Source organism: Echiichthys vipera (genome assembly GCF_963691815.1).
Source record: "Echiichthys vipera genome assembly, chromosome: 12".
NCBI lineage: Eukaryota > Metazoa > Chordata > Actinopteri > Perciformes > Trachinidae > Echiichthys > Echiichthys vipera.
In genome coordinates, this window is record NC_139837.1 from 12,675,679 (window position 1) to 12,692,970 (window position 17,292).

Below are 17,292 nucleotides of genomic sequence, written 5' to 3' on the forward strand. Positions count from 1 at the left end.
CACCTGTGAGTTTGATATGTCCCTCTTCATCCAGGAGAATGCTTAAAAGAAAAGAAAAAACATTGTCAATATTAAAACAATGAATGTCTTTTAAGGTATGAACAATTCACTCGTTAAGACATCACACACTGCGCATTCTGCTGGAATAACTTTACACCTTAAAAAGGCACCTTTTTCACTTGCCACTAGCATTGGTTGAAGATATAGCATATCAACAACCGATGGCAGTAATGGACCAGAAAAAGCAACCATGCGCCAATTAAAAAAGGACAAGACGACCACAAGCTGATGTGAACACCGCAGGATTCAAAACTTTAAAAGGCTTTGCAAATGTTTAATGAGGCAGGTTTGCATTCATAATGTTTGTTTGGCCTAAGGGAAAGACAACATGCATTTTGGTGAGCCATTGGAATTCTACATTGAAAACTTACTGGGTAAAGGGCAATATGGGAGAAATGTTTTATATTAATTCCAAACATTGAATACCCACCGCCCGCCCCCCCATCAATGTTTGCCCAGGTTCTTGGCAATTACATTGCTTATTAGATTACCCCAAATAAAAAGTATCTCCAGGGTGCACTGCAGCAGGGATAACAGCTTTTTCATAAAGACTACAAGAACTTATGTCAGTGTAATTCCGCAGTCGATGGTTTATGAGATGAGATTTGGCTTTACAAATGTAAGAATGTGCCAAGATTTTGGATCCAAAAAGCACAGTTTATCCAATATGCATCTGTCTTTATAAGTGTTTTGCATTCAGTATGTCCATTTGCTCTCACTTTTCAGGTTTGAGGTCCCTGTAAATGATGCCCAGGCCATGGAGGTGGTCCAGTCCTAATGCCAGCTCTGCAAGATAAAACTTCACATCCTCCTCTGTGAACATCACCTGGGAGGCATGAGACGCAGAAACAGAGGGAATGAGACGCAATAATAAGGTGAGACGATGAAGAGGAATTAGATATGTTTGTCATCAAATTGGACCCTAGGCCAGCAAAACCAATATCCAATAAATCACTCTCACCTCTTTTGAAAGTCTAGTGAAGAGATCTCCTCCTCTGAGAAAGTCCAGGATCAAGTACAACTTCCCTTCGGTCTGGAATGCTACAAATACCAACAAATTTCACTCAAATGTGATTAAATGGTAAATCAGGAAACATGACTGTGGAAAAATTCTGGAATTTAAAGCAATAAGACAGGAATGAAAACATTAGATTCAATAAAAAATAAAAATCTTCTGGGTGACTCACCATAGTGTAGTTTAACAACAAATGGGTGGTTGACGTCTGCCAGGATGTCTCGCTCCATTTTGGTTCTCACGCGGTCTCTGACTAAATAATGAATAAAAAAACAGTATACTTATACCAACACATGATGAGTGCTCATTCTCACAAAACACAATTTAAAAAGGGATGAAAAAAAAGACTGTTCATCTGCACACTAACAACATAATTTTAGGTACTGTGTGAACAAAGCTGATACTCTGATTTTAATCAAGTGAATGAGGCCACCTGTGCATAAAAAAAACCAACAACAACAACAACACAGCAAGCTGTGGTCGTCGTATTACCACCACTATGCTTTCATAGTTCTCTGTGAGTTACAGGAAAAGATACGCCCTTTTATGTGAAACTGAGGGTACCACCACTTCAAAAACAAGCAATGAAATCACCACAAAAGCTAAAGAGAAAGCTTTTTGAAACAATCCTACATGAACTTGGAAATAAGAGAGTAGTATAGTAGAAACGTTCCATCAAGACAAAAATACAGGGTTGCAACAAATTACTATTTTAATTATCTTTTTATTTTTTTTTTATTTCTTGGAGCTTAATGTGACTCCTTTAAATTGCTTATTTTGACCAACCGCCAAAAACCCAAAAGTATTGAAAACTATAAAAATATACGAGAAAAGCAGGAAGTCCTCACCTTCCTTTACTTCATTTTCTGATTACAGACTATCAGCACTAAATACAAACATACAAGTCACTATAACTGTCCTGTGCCTAGCGGTGTGTTCTAGGACAAGTTTACACAGCTGGGGTGAGGAACTTCAAACCTCTGATCACAAAGCCAGCCTTTTATATTATGATGATATGATTCAAGCTACGGCCGGGCGATATGGCTAAAATCTTGTATCCCGATAAAGGTCTTTTCATATCTTTGTAACAATATATATCACAATACAGAATGTTTTCTAGTAATTCAATAAATAAACACACTAACCACATTTAAGCATTTGTACGCTAAATAAATACTTGATACTCTATTCTCATTCAAATAAAATCTATTTTTTTTTAAAGAACTTAAGTGCAAAATGAACGCAACGCATCCGATCTCCCAAGAACGCATGCTTGTTATTAGCAATTTAAGAATGTCATTTTATATATATATATACGATGTAATCACGATGCGATTTCATTGAAAAAAACAATAGATTATCATATTGAATTATCGCCACAGGCTGCGGTACCCTTGAGTGTGGCCTTCTTGAGGACCTTCATGGCATAAAGCTGGTTGGCATCGGGAGGGGTCACCTTTCGCACCAGGAACACCTGTAATAAGCACAAGTTACATCAGATCAGGGATGAAGAGACAGTGTAAAGTCAGACAAAGGGAGCAGCAGAGATCAATTAAAAAAAAAACTTTATTTGTCCCCGGGGGGCAATTCAGGGAAAGAGATGGTAGTTACCTTGCCAAAGGATCCCTGTCCCAACACTTTGAGCAGCTCAAACTGAGAGGCATCAGCCTTCTCTGAGCCCTCCTTGACCACATGGGTAATGTTGATCTCCTTGATTTCTCCATCTTCCTGAAGAGTGCAAAGCATAGGGGGAAGTATAATAAACCAGTCAGTAATCACAGAAGAAATGGGTAAAACAATGAGGACACTTTGTTTGTCAGGACTGTGCGAAGCATAGAATGTCAGACATTGTTTGCTTAGCAAAAAAAGAGAAGTAGTTTCATAGGTGTGTCTCCAGCTGTAAATAATACTATCAAAATAAAAGGCTTCAGAAAGAGGAAGCACAGCAAAAACTGTAATGTGTGTGTGAAAGGATGGGTGATGTGAGTGAACACCCAATGTTTCTGGTGTTTTCCTTTTTTTTAAAAGTAGTTTCTGGAAATAATGGTGTGACTGCAACGTCACAACCGAGTGGCAGTAAATCATCTGTCGACATTTCAAACAGTGCAAATTAAAATGCCTCCAGAGGTTTGGTTTTACGTGGTGGGTTTTTTAACACAGGTTGTACAAACTCAACTCCCACTTCTTTTTGCAGGGTGGAGCACTGGCACCGGTGACTCCACCACATGAACACACTGCTGACCTGGGGTCAACCTCACCCACAACACAACACCCTTCAGTTAGCATCGAAGCATCGACAACAAGTCTCTGCACTCATAATACCCAAGAGTGTCACACCCTGTGACTACGGCGAGGCACAGTACCATAGTTACCTGCAGGGAGCATTTTACATTTTTACCTCCAGGCTCACATACTTGCAGAGTTTAATTGCAAACTTTGGGATTAGAAAGTAGGGCATCTTTCCTTCCCTTGAATTCATCCTCTGCAGACACAAGATGACACTATTATCATGCACGGAAAAGTAGAGACAAGACATTTTAGTCCGTAGTGTTGTAGTTTTGCTGCTTGTTCCAAATAAAATGCACCACTTTAAGGCTTTCAGTGGAACATTGATGGACATTTGTCATTATTTTGATATTTTGTGGATGAAGTTAGTGAATTAGGTAACTTGTTTAATGAATTACTCATTTAGTCAAAAGTAAATTCATTGACAACAATTATGATCATTGATTATTTAATCAATTTAGTAATTTAAGAAGCAAAAAAACCCCCCAACATTGTCTGGTTTCAGCTTCCCTGTGAGCATTTGCTGCTTTTCTCTATTTTTAAATATAATTAACTGATAATCTTTTTGTTTCTGACATTTTAAAGCTAAAATGATCGATTTATTACGCACGTCAGATTCATCATTATTGAAAATAATCATTACTTGCTCGCCTAAATTAAACAATTTATCTATTAATAACTATATTAAAAAAATACTAAATTAATCAGACATGAAAATGCTAAAAGTTTCGACGATACACTGTAAAGAGCCAACACCACAGGCCACTGCAGCCTGGGAGTTCATTTGACAACAGGAAACCAGAGCTGGTTGAGCGTTCAGACTCTCAGCTGCAACTTGTTTCTAAACAACCACAGATAACAGCGAGCATCGAGCCTCGTCTGCACTTTGCAGTATTATTAAATCACACTTCTCTGATTGTTCATTTAAAAATGACTGTGCTTAACGACGACATAACGCCACTAACAGCTCTCTGGAGACTACTCGGGAGTTAATTAAAATGCCAGCATGAGGAGGTATCACTTTACCGTCCAGTGGTTCCTCGGCGCAGGTAAAGTGTCGGTGCTGTTGCCTGTTGCAGCTGTTGATCTGCAGTTAACGTGTGCAGGGCTGCCGCCAGCCAAGGCTTTGTTCTTTTTGGACAGGTAGAGGCTCAGCAAGCGGCTCAGGTTGAACTTTCTCGTGTCCTTTTCCATCTCAGCATCGCCAAAACTTTTGCTTCATCATCCCACCCAGGTCTATAACAAGTCAAACGCCGTACTACCTTATATAAATCATCTCAAACCTCACCTCATCTCACCACAAGCTCACTTAAGACCCATATGTGCACTCATGTCACAATTAGTTCTGTGGACGTCGAATAAATGTGGAAAAATCCCTCAGCCTGTTTCCCTTTATCTGTTCTCTCTGCAGGGGCCTTCTGCTATAACTTTTATGAACTCTTCTTTTTCTCTTCCATTATCTCTCCTGCCCTCCCTCTCTTCATTGCTCACTGTGATGGTCTGATGAGCCCTGTGAGTCCTCAGTGACTGACTGCAGCTGTAGTGAACCGGAACCAAAGCAGGCAGGAAGGAAGAGCCTGCTCTAATTCTCACAGTCCTGCACCCAACAAGTCTCTCACACACATGCACGCACGCACGCATACACACACAGTGGCTAAAAGAAAGAAAGAAAGAGAAAGAGAGGGGAAGAGTATAAAAGAAAGGATACAAGAAAAGAGAGAGTTAGAAATAGTGACAAAAAAGTGTGTTTTTCTGCTGCCTCGATTGAAAATCATACATCTCACTCCTCACCACATTTACCGCGTTATCTTATCAGTGTTTAGTCTCCAAAGTGGTAGGACTTCAAATCCAAGCTCTATGTCACTGTCCTTTAACGACAATTCAACAGAGTAGAAGCTAGAGGACGGGGATAGGCAGGCAGAGGGAGAGAGGAGGAGGTGTCCCCTCAGTGTTAATAAGATTCGGACGACTCACTGCCTGTGGATGACAGACATTTTCCTCTCTGTGGAAAGGCATGCCCCTCTCTTTCTTCTCATAAAAGTCTATTCCTGCTCATCCTGTCTCTTAATGCAGCTCCCATTGGTCCTTAAGTGCGCACTCGCTCTTTTTCTTTCCTCCATCTCTAACTTTATTGCCCTTTGTGCAGTAAATACCTCTTCAACAAGAGAGAATAGGCTATTATGCGCCCATGTAAGTACAGCGCCCGCATGACTCAACTTCTCTCTTAGGTCAGAAAACCTGAATTTCACAAACATCTGATTACACGGTATTGCAGTACAAATTTGGTAAAGGTTGATTAAAACAATTGTAGGATTGGTGAATTTCCAGAGGGCAGAAGGACAAAATTGCAAAAGTGTGTTAGCTTGAAGGGGAGCAATAATGTGACTTTAAGCAACATTGAGCCTGAGTGGGCTTGCTTAGCAAAGGAGGAGCTGCAGGTTGCTCTGATGTAAAGCAGCTGTACAGTAAAGGTGAGGGCTTACCTGGACTCTAATATTGGCAAAGTCCCTCTCTATCCAGGTGATATGAGACACGTTCTGGGAGAGGATGGTTGTGTTGAAAGTTAACATATGTTTACAGAGAAAATACTTATAATAACTACATTTCAATTCAAAGGAAATACAGATCACACACACACACACACGCACGCACGCACGCACGCACGCACGCACGCACAAACACAAACACGCACACACGCGGGGTAAGAAAAGGGCAGGATGGTGATGGTTATAGTTGCCACACTAGTGACAGGAAACTTCTCTTTCCTCTTAGTTCTCACTTCCTCTTTTCTTGAACCGATCTCGCTTCCTTCCTGCTCGTTAATTTAAACATGTTTCTGCTAACAGCGGGGATCAGGGTTTCCCAGTAATAACTGCAGCCCTGAGAAAATCTGAATTTCACCAAACTTATCTGACTGACGTGAACATGTTCACAATCTCTAGAATGTGCAGACACTCAGAGTCATTTGACACTAATTGTGTAATTTGATCAATGCGCACAGTCTCTAGACGGTGCTAAACTGGAATAGGTCTACGGTTTAAGAATTGAATGTCTCGGCACATCTATAGACTGTCAAGATGGTTCAGCGAAACCATTTCAATTTGATTGTGTCGATATGAATTTGTAGTGCATCAATGCACAGGCTGAACACGAGCATGCTGAAACAGAAAGTGTGTTCCTGGATGAGCACTGCTATGAAAATCGACTGCACATGTAGAATGAAAGAACTGCAGTTAAAGGTTTAATGAACCAGAAAAACTAACCGTTTACGAGGTGTTTGAGGGTTAGAGGAGGTGGAAGATAAACACGTCCTCCTGCGTTTTCCGAGCACTTCACAGCTGAGAAGCATGTAGCTCAGCATCACATCGACCCGCACAAAGGAAACCCGTTCCTCTCCTCCAAAAATACCACAACACACACGCACAGCTCCCAGTCCCGCACACATTCCTCACCCAGGCACCACCCACACTCAGAGACGCTCACTTCGTACACACTGGAGATTACAAACAAACATGGACAAAAGCGGCTACTTGCCTCTCGGGTGCGGGTTTTGGTGCGGAATAAGAGCCTCCACATGTCCAAATTTTCCCATGTCACTAGTGTCAGTTGATTTCCGTGTCACTCTTACAAATACAAAGCCTCTGTGTCAGAGTTGGCTAACACTTTCTGTATGCAATACCACAATGACAGAGACCAGAGACCAGAGACCAGAGACCAGAGACCAGAGACCACACACACACACACACACACACACACACACACACACACACACACACACACACACACACACACACACACACACACACACACACACACACACACACACACACACACACACACACACACACACACACACACACACACACACACACACACACACACACACACACACACACACACACACACACACACACACACACACACACACACACACACACACACACACACACACACACACACACACACACACACACACACACACACACACACACACACACACACACACACACACACACACACACACACACACACAGAGAAGTTATAAAAATGGATATGAGCAGCAGATTGACATGTTGGGGATTAGAGTGGGAGGAAATGGTTCCAGAGCTGCAGGAGGAGCCTCTTAGGAAGCATTTTCTCATTGGGAGAAGAAAGAAATGAAAAAAAAAAAGGATAATCAGGGACAGGGAGTGGTAACAGAGTAACAGAGGTGGCAAGGGGGAAAAGACACCGTTGCAGGAGCACAGGGCAGTTCCAGACAAGTCTACTGAACTGCTTTACACACTTTGATGTGAGGTTGAACAAAACAGAGGGATGCTTTGCATAATTAGACACTCCATATGATTACACAAGTCTCTTTTGGCAACCAGAGGAGTTCTCATCAAAGGGGAGGAAATTGCCTGCATGCTAATGCATGCTTGTCGAGAAAAAAAAATGACAATCGTGTTAGAGACAGACACTGTGTAATGGCCTTTGATAAACACAAGGGGCCAGTGCAGGTCTACAACCAGGCCAGCACCCCAAAAGAAGGGTGCCATGAGAGAGGAGCTTTAGCCAAGTAAGGGCATGTTCACATTGTTAGCTCATGCTTCCACCCGAGCTCACTGTTGGATGTGACATTAATTACAGCAAGGGAGACAAAAAGTTGGGCTGAGGGAGAGCATGTGGGAGGTGACAGAAGCCGGCCTGCTGCTTAAAAACCTGACCAATCACAGCGGCAAAAGATCACACAGCTTTAAGCCCTCTAACAGAAGTACACTGGAAGATTTGGTAAAATATAAACAAAAAAAGGGGGAGAAAGTGTGTTGAAATGGCCTGAATCAGTAGTAGAGAAGAAGTGGATTTAGGCAGTGAGCGAGGTGAAAAACACAAGTTTAGACAGTTACAGTATTTGTCTCACTGTAGCAGGAGGAGAAAAAGTGCAAATGTCCAGAGTGGGAGTCAGCGTAAGCGACTTGTGTACATGGAGGGAGACAGAGTAGTCTAAACATCCATCCGTCCAACCGTGGCTCAGTCTCATTTCTATGAAAACAAATAACCTACACAAGACTTTGTCTGTCTGAGTGTGCGCACACACAGAGGGGAAAAATACACTGCTCAGGTACTTCGCAGGGCTACCTTGACTATGACTACGAATTTGTGATTACATAATTAGAACTGGAGAGACTCTTGAAAATATGGTAGGCTGTATGTACCTCTATAACAATAGAGTCCATACAGTTGTGTCTTTGTGCGCGGGTGTCCAGACAAGAATGTCTCCCTCCCTGTTTTTATCTGATACTCTGAGGTCTCACATCCATCACTATCGGTGTATACTGTTTCCGATATGAAAAGCTTTTTTACAGAACATTTAAAGCAGAAAACAAGGCTTGGTGTTTTAGAAATGCTCTCACGTAGCTTTAGTTTATTTTTATTTATTCTTTATTTAAATGGTCAGCAATTGACTGATACGTAACTTTTATTTTGTTCACAGAACTTTCTGACTGTACATTTCTAGAACTGGTTGACAATTGAATACATTGTATGTATGATATATAATAATGTGAAATGCATACTCATATGTGCAAATCGGTTTACAATCCACACAGAAAAGTACTTTTTTCATTCCAAATAAAAAATTCCCTATACCGGCCTCCATATCGGTAATCTGTGTAATTTCCTCCTCTAAAACCAATATTGGTATCGGCCTTAAAAACCCCATATTGGTCAGGCCCTAGTCCTTTTTCCCCCTTCATCAAATCTGAAAGCAGGAACCAAAAAGGCTACTTTATTTTGGAGGGCAGGATTGGATTATTCACTCAACTTTTTCTTTCACATCCATTGTGTTTCCCCCCTTTTGATGAACATGCTGTTCCTACGACACAGCTTCTTTCCGCTTCGCCCAACAGTCTCTCCATCTGCCCACTTTCATCCTGTCCTTTCCCCTGTCCCGTTCATTCTCTCACTTACTCTGTTTGCCCTCTAGCAACACCTGCCTTGACTGCCACGACCGACAGACAGATGGATATAAAAAAGGGAAGAGGTGGATGTAAGGAAGGAACAAGTGGGAAGAGGATGTGCTACAGATGGACAGTTTGAGTTCTCATCTGACATCCCATCATGGTGCTTTAATACAGGTTTGGCCTGGGGCAAGCAGATTCAGAAGACATTCAAAGATTGTCATAAAAAGAGACAAACAGAGAACAAAATAAAGTTCAAGGACATGTTGCCTAAGAACAAATATCTATCTGCCCAGCAAATACCTAATGTCTTAACCCCTCACTACTTAACGTAACTATCTACAGCTTCATCTATAGTACATTATTTCTAAATAGTAGAATAAGAAACATGTTGTGTGTGTGTGTGTGTGTGTGTGTGTGTGCGGTGTATGTGTGTGTGTGTGTGTGTGTGTGTGTGTGTGTGTGTGTGTGTGTGTGTGTGTGTGTGTGTGTGTGTGTGTGTGTGTGTGTGTGTGTGTGTGTGTGTGAGAAATATAAGATGAGACAATGACTGTTTCTATGGAATCAGCGCTCCCTTTAGCACACTACATCACACGAAAACAGAGCTATGTAGATATAGAAGAAAAGAATGAAAAGGTTTGGTGGTTTATTACTAGTCACAGGTTGCCTGTCACTGTTAAGATTTGTTGATCCTTGACCTGTTGGTGGAGGGTACCGCTGGGGTAAACACCCATCCTTTAGCAGACCATCTGTCCATGTGCTCATCAAATTGCACTATGACATCCACGCACACTAAAAACACGCACAAAGTTGTACAAACAAGCAGATTTCTAACGAAAAACTACTTTGATTACCAAATAAAAACTTAAAACTACTACTACTACACTGACCCAGCCTCAGAATGCAATGCAACAAATGGTGTCATTGAATGACAAGTCTGGACCGTCTGGCACAGATGCTGTATTAACAAATGCCATAGAGAAGTAAAAGGTGGATGTTCTGGATTAGCACAGATGCTACAGGAAATCCTGTGCTGGCATCTGCACTATTAATATCACCAGCAAGGATAGCAGTAAGATGATAGGCAGTTCAGCGCTGGGCCAGTTGACATGACGCTGTAATGGCCTTGTGTATTCACTGTGGCAGCGATGGTCAATAAATAAATAAAAGTGAGACAAAAATGGCAGGACAGAGTAAGAGAGAACAAGGGATACAGAGATAAGTGGGAGAGATAGAGGACAGAGGAAGCGAAAAAAGAGTGGGCCCTGGAATACAAACAATGAGGTCATGAGCGTTAAAGCTAAGCTGGATGACTGCAGCGCTCTACATCACCATGCTTAGAATACAGAGCCGCATAAACATACACAGAGTACTACTCATAACAACGCAAACAATAACAATTTTCTTCCCTTTCGTCTGATTTCTCTGTCATCACGTTATCAGTTCCCACTCTCATAGTTCAAACTCTTCACACCAGCCAGAGCAGCCTTAAATAGCAGCTGCGTATTTCAGTGGATACTTCCTGCTTCCGCCCTCTCGTGGTTCTCCTCTTTCCTTAAATATCGACCTGACCACTTGCCAAAAAAACGCACACTCAAAACATTCATGGACATGAATCAAAACACTGGCCAAAGGCATCCTTCCTGAAACCCTCTTAAACACTTCTCAGAACCTTGTGCCTTGTTCCACAACACATCCGACTATCATTCTTTTTCATATATGACCTCCACTGCCTGCAACACAGTCCGGCAGCCACAACTTCATTCTTCTACACGGAGGCCAGATACGTGGCAGCTAATCCTTCCTGTTTGTAAGACGGCACTACAGTGCTGCAAAAGTTAATTCTTTTGGTTATGGATCCCGATGGAATATAGATGGATTTTAGGGTGTAGGATGGATTTAAATTTAGAAAATATGCACATGTAAGGTTCATTTAAGGATGGTCCTTTTAATTTATTAAAAAAGCACATTATGGTAGTTCTCAACCTGTTAATTGTAAATTGGTAGCTACGAATTTAGCATCTGAGCAGGATAATATGAAGCTGTGTTAAGACTTTTTAGACATATATTTGAATATCAGTATTGCTGGAATAATTGTTTTTCTTTGCCACTTGGGGGCAGTAGAAAAACCTGTAAACACAACGCGTTGACATATCATAAAGCTGACATGGCAAATGTGTTCACCATGTTGACCAGCTAGTCACTAACTTTGTCTGATGTTTGTTGCTAGACATGTCACTAAAACATGGTTCACGTGAAAATAGCTGCTGTGGCTGGACAAAGTTGATGAGACTGAACAGAAACATTTAAGTTGTGGTGCGTCAAACCACAATAATGAGCTGAGAGAAGCTAAAATGCTCCTTAGACTTCATCACTTCCGGAAACAAATTATACAATACACATTCATTTGACCCATGGTTGTATAATTGTTTTGAGCGGCCCTTAAAATGATATCCATCACTATCATGGCAGTGTGAGCAGTGTGTGCAGATGAACGGTGTTGGGCTTCCCTCCACGTTCGCAGTGCACAAAGCTCAGAGGTCCATCAGAGGTCCTCCAAGAGTCTATCTTGTCCATTACGCGTAATTTGCCGGATTTTGGCAGACCTCGGCTGCTCGCTCTGCAGGGATTTCTACCACAGAGAGAAACCATACACCATTCATCTGCACACACTGCCCACATTACCATGATACAGAGCTGGTTTAAAATCGGGAAAGTGTCCCTTTGTGGAGAAGAAGAAGCTCACTGTTGCTGCTAAATTGAATTTGGAAAGAGGACGACTCGTCTACTTACCCAAGCTTCTGGAAATACGACAGATGGGGCGAGCACAAACAGAATTTACAAGCCTTTGGCTGAAAGAGAATCTGGAACGTGTTAAATCTGTCTGTGTTATATCAGTGTGAATAAAATTCATCCTGGAGCACATAAAGAGTAAATCTATTGCAGAAGTTGACATTCAGGTCAGTATGACACTGAGATGCCGGGAAAAAAATGTATATCTTCATCCAAGTGGGGAATAAACAGATCTGTGTTGCTTTTTTGTTTGTTTTTTTAAATTGCAGATGAAACATGTTGCTGTTAATAGAATAATGCATGTTCTGTACTACATATGGCACTGCTGCCATGGCAACAAAGGTCAAATGTTATCTGCTCCTGGGGGCAGCACTTAAAACTGCCGAGAAAGACAAACAGATGAGAGAATGAGAGAGAGAGAGAAACAAAAATGAAAAAAACAGAACCAGCCAGAGCACACAAGGGGCGAAAACCTGCAAAGAAAAACTATCCATTGGAAGTATATAAAAAAATGCAGCATAGCTTTTATTAAATCAGGGAGAAGAAGAAGAAAGGGCAGAGCAGAGATGATAAACACCATCAGCATCCATATTAAGAAGAACTACAAAGGATGAGAGGAACCGGTGAGAACATTTTTCTTAATCGACTGAGAGGGAGAAGTGTGAAACTATGGCAACTGTGTCTGTCTCAATCTTGCAGCCTCCTCTTTGTAAAGACAAGAAGTGGTACGAGAAGCAAGGCCTTACACACACAAACGCACAAGCACACACACACACACACATCATTTTTGGATGATGCTTCCAAGTGACATTTGCAACCATCCATCTTCATCTTCTTCTTTGCCTTCATACTCCACTTTGACATGCAATCTAATGTCAGAATCCTCTAAAAACCATACATCGTGCATTAGAATGAATTTATCTACATTAAGTAATATATTATGTTGGCTTTTAAAAAGGTGGGAATATAGCTTGTGACTCTTATACCAGAGACCTTTCAGAATACACTTACCGGTACTTGTCTATAAGACTATGCATGCACACGCTGGATGATTAATGGGGCGGACTTTCTGTCAGAGTAGCCCTGTGTAATCATTACTGTACTTGTTTGTGTGTTTAAAGACGAACTGATATATGAATGAAAACCCCTCACAAGAAGACTGGTGGGGAGTGACTGTTTGTATGTGTTTTGCTCTTATATGTATATGGGTTATCATAAACCTTTTTCCCCGTGGCGGCACAAGTTGCAGTCAGGGCTTAGCGACGGCAAGGACAGAGTAACCATGACAACTAGGCAGCCATAGCAGCCATGAAAAGATGGAGGAGGAAGTGAATAGATGGATGGATCAAACATCTGAGCGGCATCTGGTCAAGTCTATAACAGGTCTTAACGCTGTTCTGGGGTGATTTTTTGGAATTTTGACCATCAATCCTACTGGTACACGTTCATTGTTGCTGATATCCTAAAGCAATACCCGGTTGTTGAGTCCGATATTGATATCATATATTTTTTACATTTATATAAAAAAGATATCTGATAATATATTAGCCAATATTGTTCTTTTTTAAAACATAAACACATAACATACATAAACATGTCTGATAAGGATCCTCCAAACTTTAAACACTTGTGACCCAGATATGTACAGAGCAGGAAATTGAAAAATACCAGTGCTCTCTGGTAGAAACTATGTTATGCCGTTATTTTTTTCAAACTTTATTGTTATAAGCAAGTCAGGCTCTACAGGAAATACGGCCAACGCCGACGAAAGTCCAATAGAGGAAGAATGACAAGCGGACAATTGTGCAAATCCGTAAGTTAGCCAAACTTCTACTGCTTGCTGAAAAAAAAAGCTGAATAATCATCTATAACTTTAAGAAATACTTGTGCTGCATCTTCCCTCTTCACTTCCTATCATGCCCCCATATACAAGATTCTGAATTTGAGCTCATGTAGGTCATCAGAATATCATCACCTAATTAGCTACTCAATCTGCATTTGCTGTTAGGGTGAGATTTACTTTGGGCTATATTAAAAATCACACTGGTTTTTACTGTAAGTCACAAGAACAGTGTTTATACAAAAACATTTATAGAGGATTCTTTGGGAACCCCTGATATAGATGAATTAGTTAATTAATGATCGCTCACAGCAAAATGCTTTGTGATCATCTAAAAACCTTTTGATGGAGAGATAAAAATGATATTGTTTAATATATTGATTCCAATTTAATTTCTCTCAGGCATTAATAAAGAATGTCTTCTAAGATATAGTTGAACAGCATCCAATGAAAACAGACTGAGGACTATATAGTTCATGGGCGAGAGGAAGGACTAACAGAGGTTATACTGTGTACAAGAGAAAAAAAAAGATTTAGTGTCCTCTTCTAGCACAGAGGCAGGCTGGGTAATTGGACTGTAAACCATGCGCCAGTGTGTTTGCTTGTTCCAACCAGCACACCAAGCCACTCAAACCGCTGCTGCCATTAACATCAGTTTGTGTTGATGATAAACTCAGATAAGAGGATACCTGCTTGACAAACACTACAATCAAACACTACCAACCCCCCCAACACACACACACACACACACACACACACACACACACACACACACACACTACAAATTGCAGTGAAACATCACTGATTTTCTTCCTCCAGGCACTACTGCAGATGCTCATTGAAATGTACACACACCACACACCCCTCCTGGGCCTACAGAGGCAATCATGACAAGGTCTGTTAGCTACTGCAAACAATAAGGAGCCATTTTAATTTTGCGTCAAAACCTTCTGGAGAGGCTCAATAAAAGTGCTACATAAACACAACGTTGTGACTCACACTTGATAAGATGTGAATGATAGTGCGTGTGCTTTTTGCTTTTTTCTACCTGCATGTGGATCGGAACCAGAAGATTGTGTCTGTGTGTGTGTGCGTGTGCGTGTGCGTGTGCGTGTGTGCATGTATGTATGTGTGTGTGTGTGCGTGCGTGCGAGTGCGTGCGTGCGTCAGAGCAAAGTCCGCCCGGCTTGCGTAATTAAACTGATTTTCCATTCCACACTCTTGTTAACTTTATAACTTGCCATGTTTATACATAACAGATGAACCAAATGTTAAGCTATTGATTCACAGAACACCATTCAATCAGGAAACGCAATGTCAAACATCTTTTTTTGCAAGACCTTGCTGGGAAAACTAGCATTCAGGATGTGACAAAAGGCTGACTTGATTTAAGGCCGTCCTCAACCTGAAGTGATGACATATCACAGAAAGGGAGAAAAGTTTGGCTTAGAAACTTTTCAAGAACAAAGGCAAACAGGATAGAACAGGGCAGGGCAACCAAGGACACCTGCTTAAGAAATCGCTAAATTAACTGGCTTTATCTGACGACAAGACATGATGATGTATTAGACTTTAAAGAAGCGCTGAGCAGCATGATAGAAGATAAGAGGGGAGAGGAAGAGGAGAAGTGGAGGCTGTAATAGAATCTACAGTGTCAAATGATGAGGGGCCGTGAGAGGGAGAGCATGAAAGAGGGCATCTTCAAGCCTCAGTGCCTTTTCTCATTTAGGGTGTGTGTCTGAGTGTGAGTGTGTGAGTGTGTGTGTGTGTGTGTGTTTGTGTGTGTGTGTGTGTGTGTGTGTGTGTGTGTGTGTGTGTGTGTGTGTGTGTGTGTGTGTGTGTGTGTCTGAGTGTGTGAGTGTGTGTGTGTGTGTGTGTGTGTGTGTGTGTGTGTGTGTGTGTGTGTGTGTGTGTGTGTGTGTGTCTGAGTGTGTGAGTGTGTGAGTGTGTGTGTGTGTGTGTGTGTGTGCGTCATCAGGGTTCCCTCCCTGTCGTGATCTAAAGTGCTGCTGTCCACCTAATGTGCCACAGAATCCAGAGGCTGTTTCCATTTGTCGTAACCGGCGTGATTTTTTTTATCGTCCGATCAAACAAGAATTAAAGGCAATAACTGGCTGGTCTGGCTGTCCCTCATCAGAATACTCACAAAATAATCAAATTTGCCAGGCATCACTGCTTTTAACACTGACACAATCAATCCATATCACTATCATGTGTAATGCAAGTAGATGGAGAGGCAGAGATGGAGAAAGTAACGCCAAAAGAGATTTCATGCAAGGAAAGAGACACAGTGGACGTACTCAGGTCGAGTGACGGGTATCGACGCTTGACCCGAGTACGTCTACTGAATGACAAGTGTTCATGATCATGTTCATTGCCATATAGCAGGGAGTTATGTCAAATAGTGAGAAAATGTCCATGGCAAATTTCCAAAGGTGTGTATTGTTTTGTTTAAGGGAAATCTTCGCCAGTGGAAACAATCGGTATTGAAAGTGGGTCATATATGTAGTCGCAATGAAACATTAACTTCTAAATTGGTGCCTACTTGATCAAGAAAAGGGAGAAAGTGATTATCATGGCGCTTGTAGATTGAAAACAATAACTCGGCTCCGGCTCCGGTCCCCCCCCCCCCGTTAGGTGTCTGTAGCATCAGTGAGTCCCACCCCCATAGGCAGGTTGTAGTTTCACCAAAATCCATCTCTCTTACACTTCCTGCTTTTAATGAAGTTGCTCCCTGTAATCAAAGTTTTGCATGCAAATATGATGGAATATATTTTTAATTCTTAAGTGCTTATGAACATATGCATTCTTCATTAACAACACTTGAGAGAATCTCTCAAAACTAAATGAAAACAAAAAGCAACAGATATCTGGTTTTATATGAAAAAAAATGGCTTCCACCCCATTTCAGTTAACAATACAAATATAGCCTGATAACCGGGTGGACAAGCATGTGGCCGCTAAAACACAATTCAGACCAGATCATTACCAATCACTTAAGAGGCTTTCTCACAGTTGAACGTCTTCTGCTGCAGCACAGATGCTGCGTGGAGGACTGTAATTAACTTCAGGAGAGACAATACACTTCAGATAAACAGTACCTCTCTGTGCTCGCATCCCTCTGCAGTGGCCATGTTTTCAGAGAGTTATCCATTTTGGCTTGTTAAAAGTCTATGCGATAGATTTTGCATTACTATGAAGATTTAGCTATATAAGGTTATACCAGTTGCTGCTGTTCAAGGAAAGAGAAAATCTTCTTGCACTCAACAAACAAATACCAAGCACTTAGTACATGGATTAAGTTTGAATGAGGACGAAATATTCAAACAAATAAAGCCCCAAGATGAGTTCCACTTATT

The 17,292-nt window shown here is 41.4% G+C and overlaps 1 protein-coding gene across 4 annotated transcripts in view; it reads right to left on the reverse strand.

Annotated features, from left to right (window-relative positions):
* Positions 1-17,292, reverse strand: part of rps6ka1 (ribosomal protein S6 kinase a, polypeptide 1) — a gene marked incomplete at its 5' end in the record, with an annotated part of 53,634 nt that overhangs the window by 7,363 nt on the left and 28,979 nt on the right. For 2 of the 4 annotated variants that reach the window (XM_083924318.1, XM_083924316.1), the window contains 6 exons: positions 4-41; positions 780-886; positions 1,022-1,101; positions 1,248-1,328; positions 2,468-2,549; positions 2,687-2,803. In XM_083924318.1, coding sequence (XP_083780444.1) covers positions 4-41; positions 780-886; positions 1,022-1,101; positions 1,248-1,328; positions 2,468-2,549; positions 2,687-2,803 — 505 coding nt within the window. Of the gene's footprint in view, positions 1-3; positions 42-779; positions 887-1,021; positions 1,102-1,247; positions 1,329-2,467; positions 2,550-2,686; positions 2,804-4,387; positions 4,780-5,844; positions 5,879-17,292 lie in introns of those variants that run through there. The other 2 variants (XM_083924317.1, XM_083924315.1) reach the window with 2 other exon arrangements.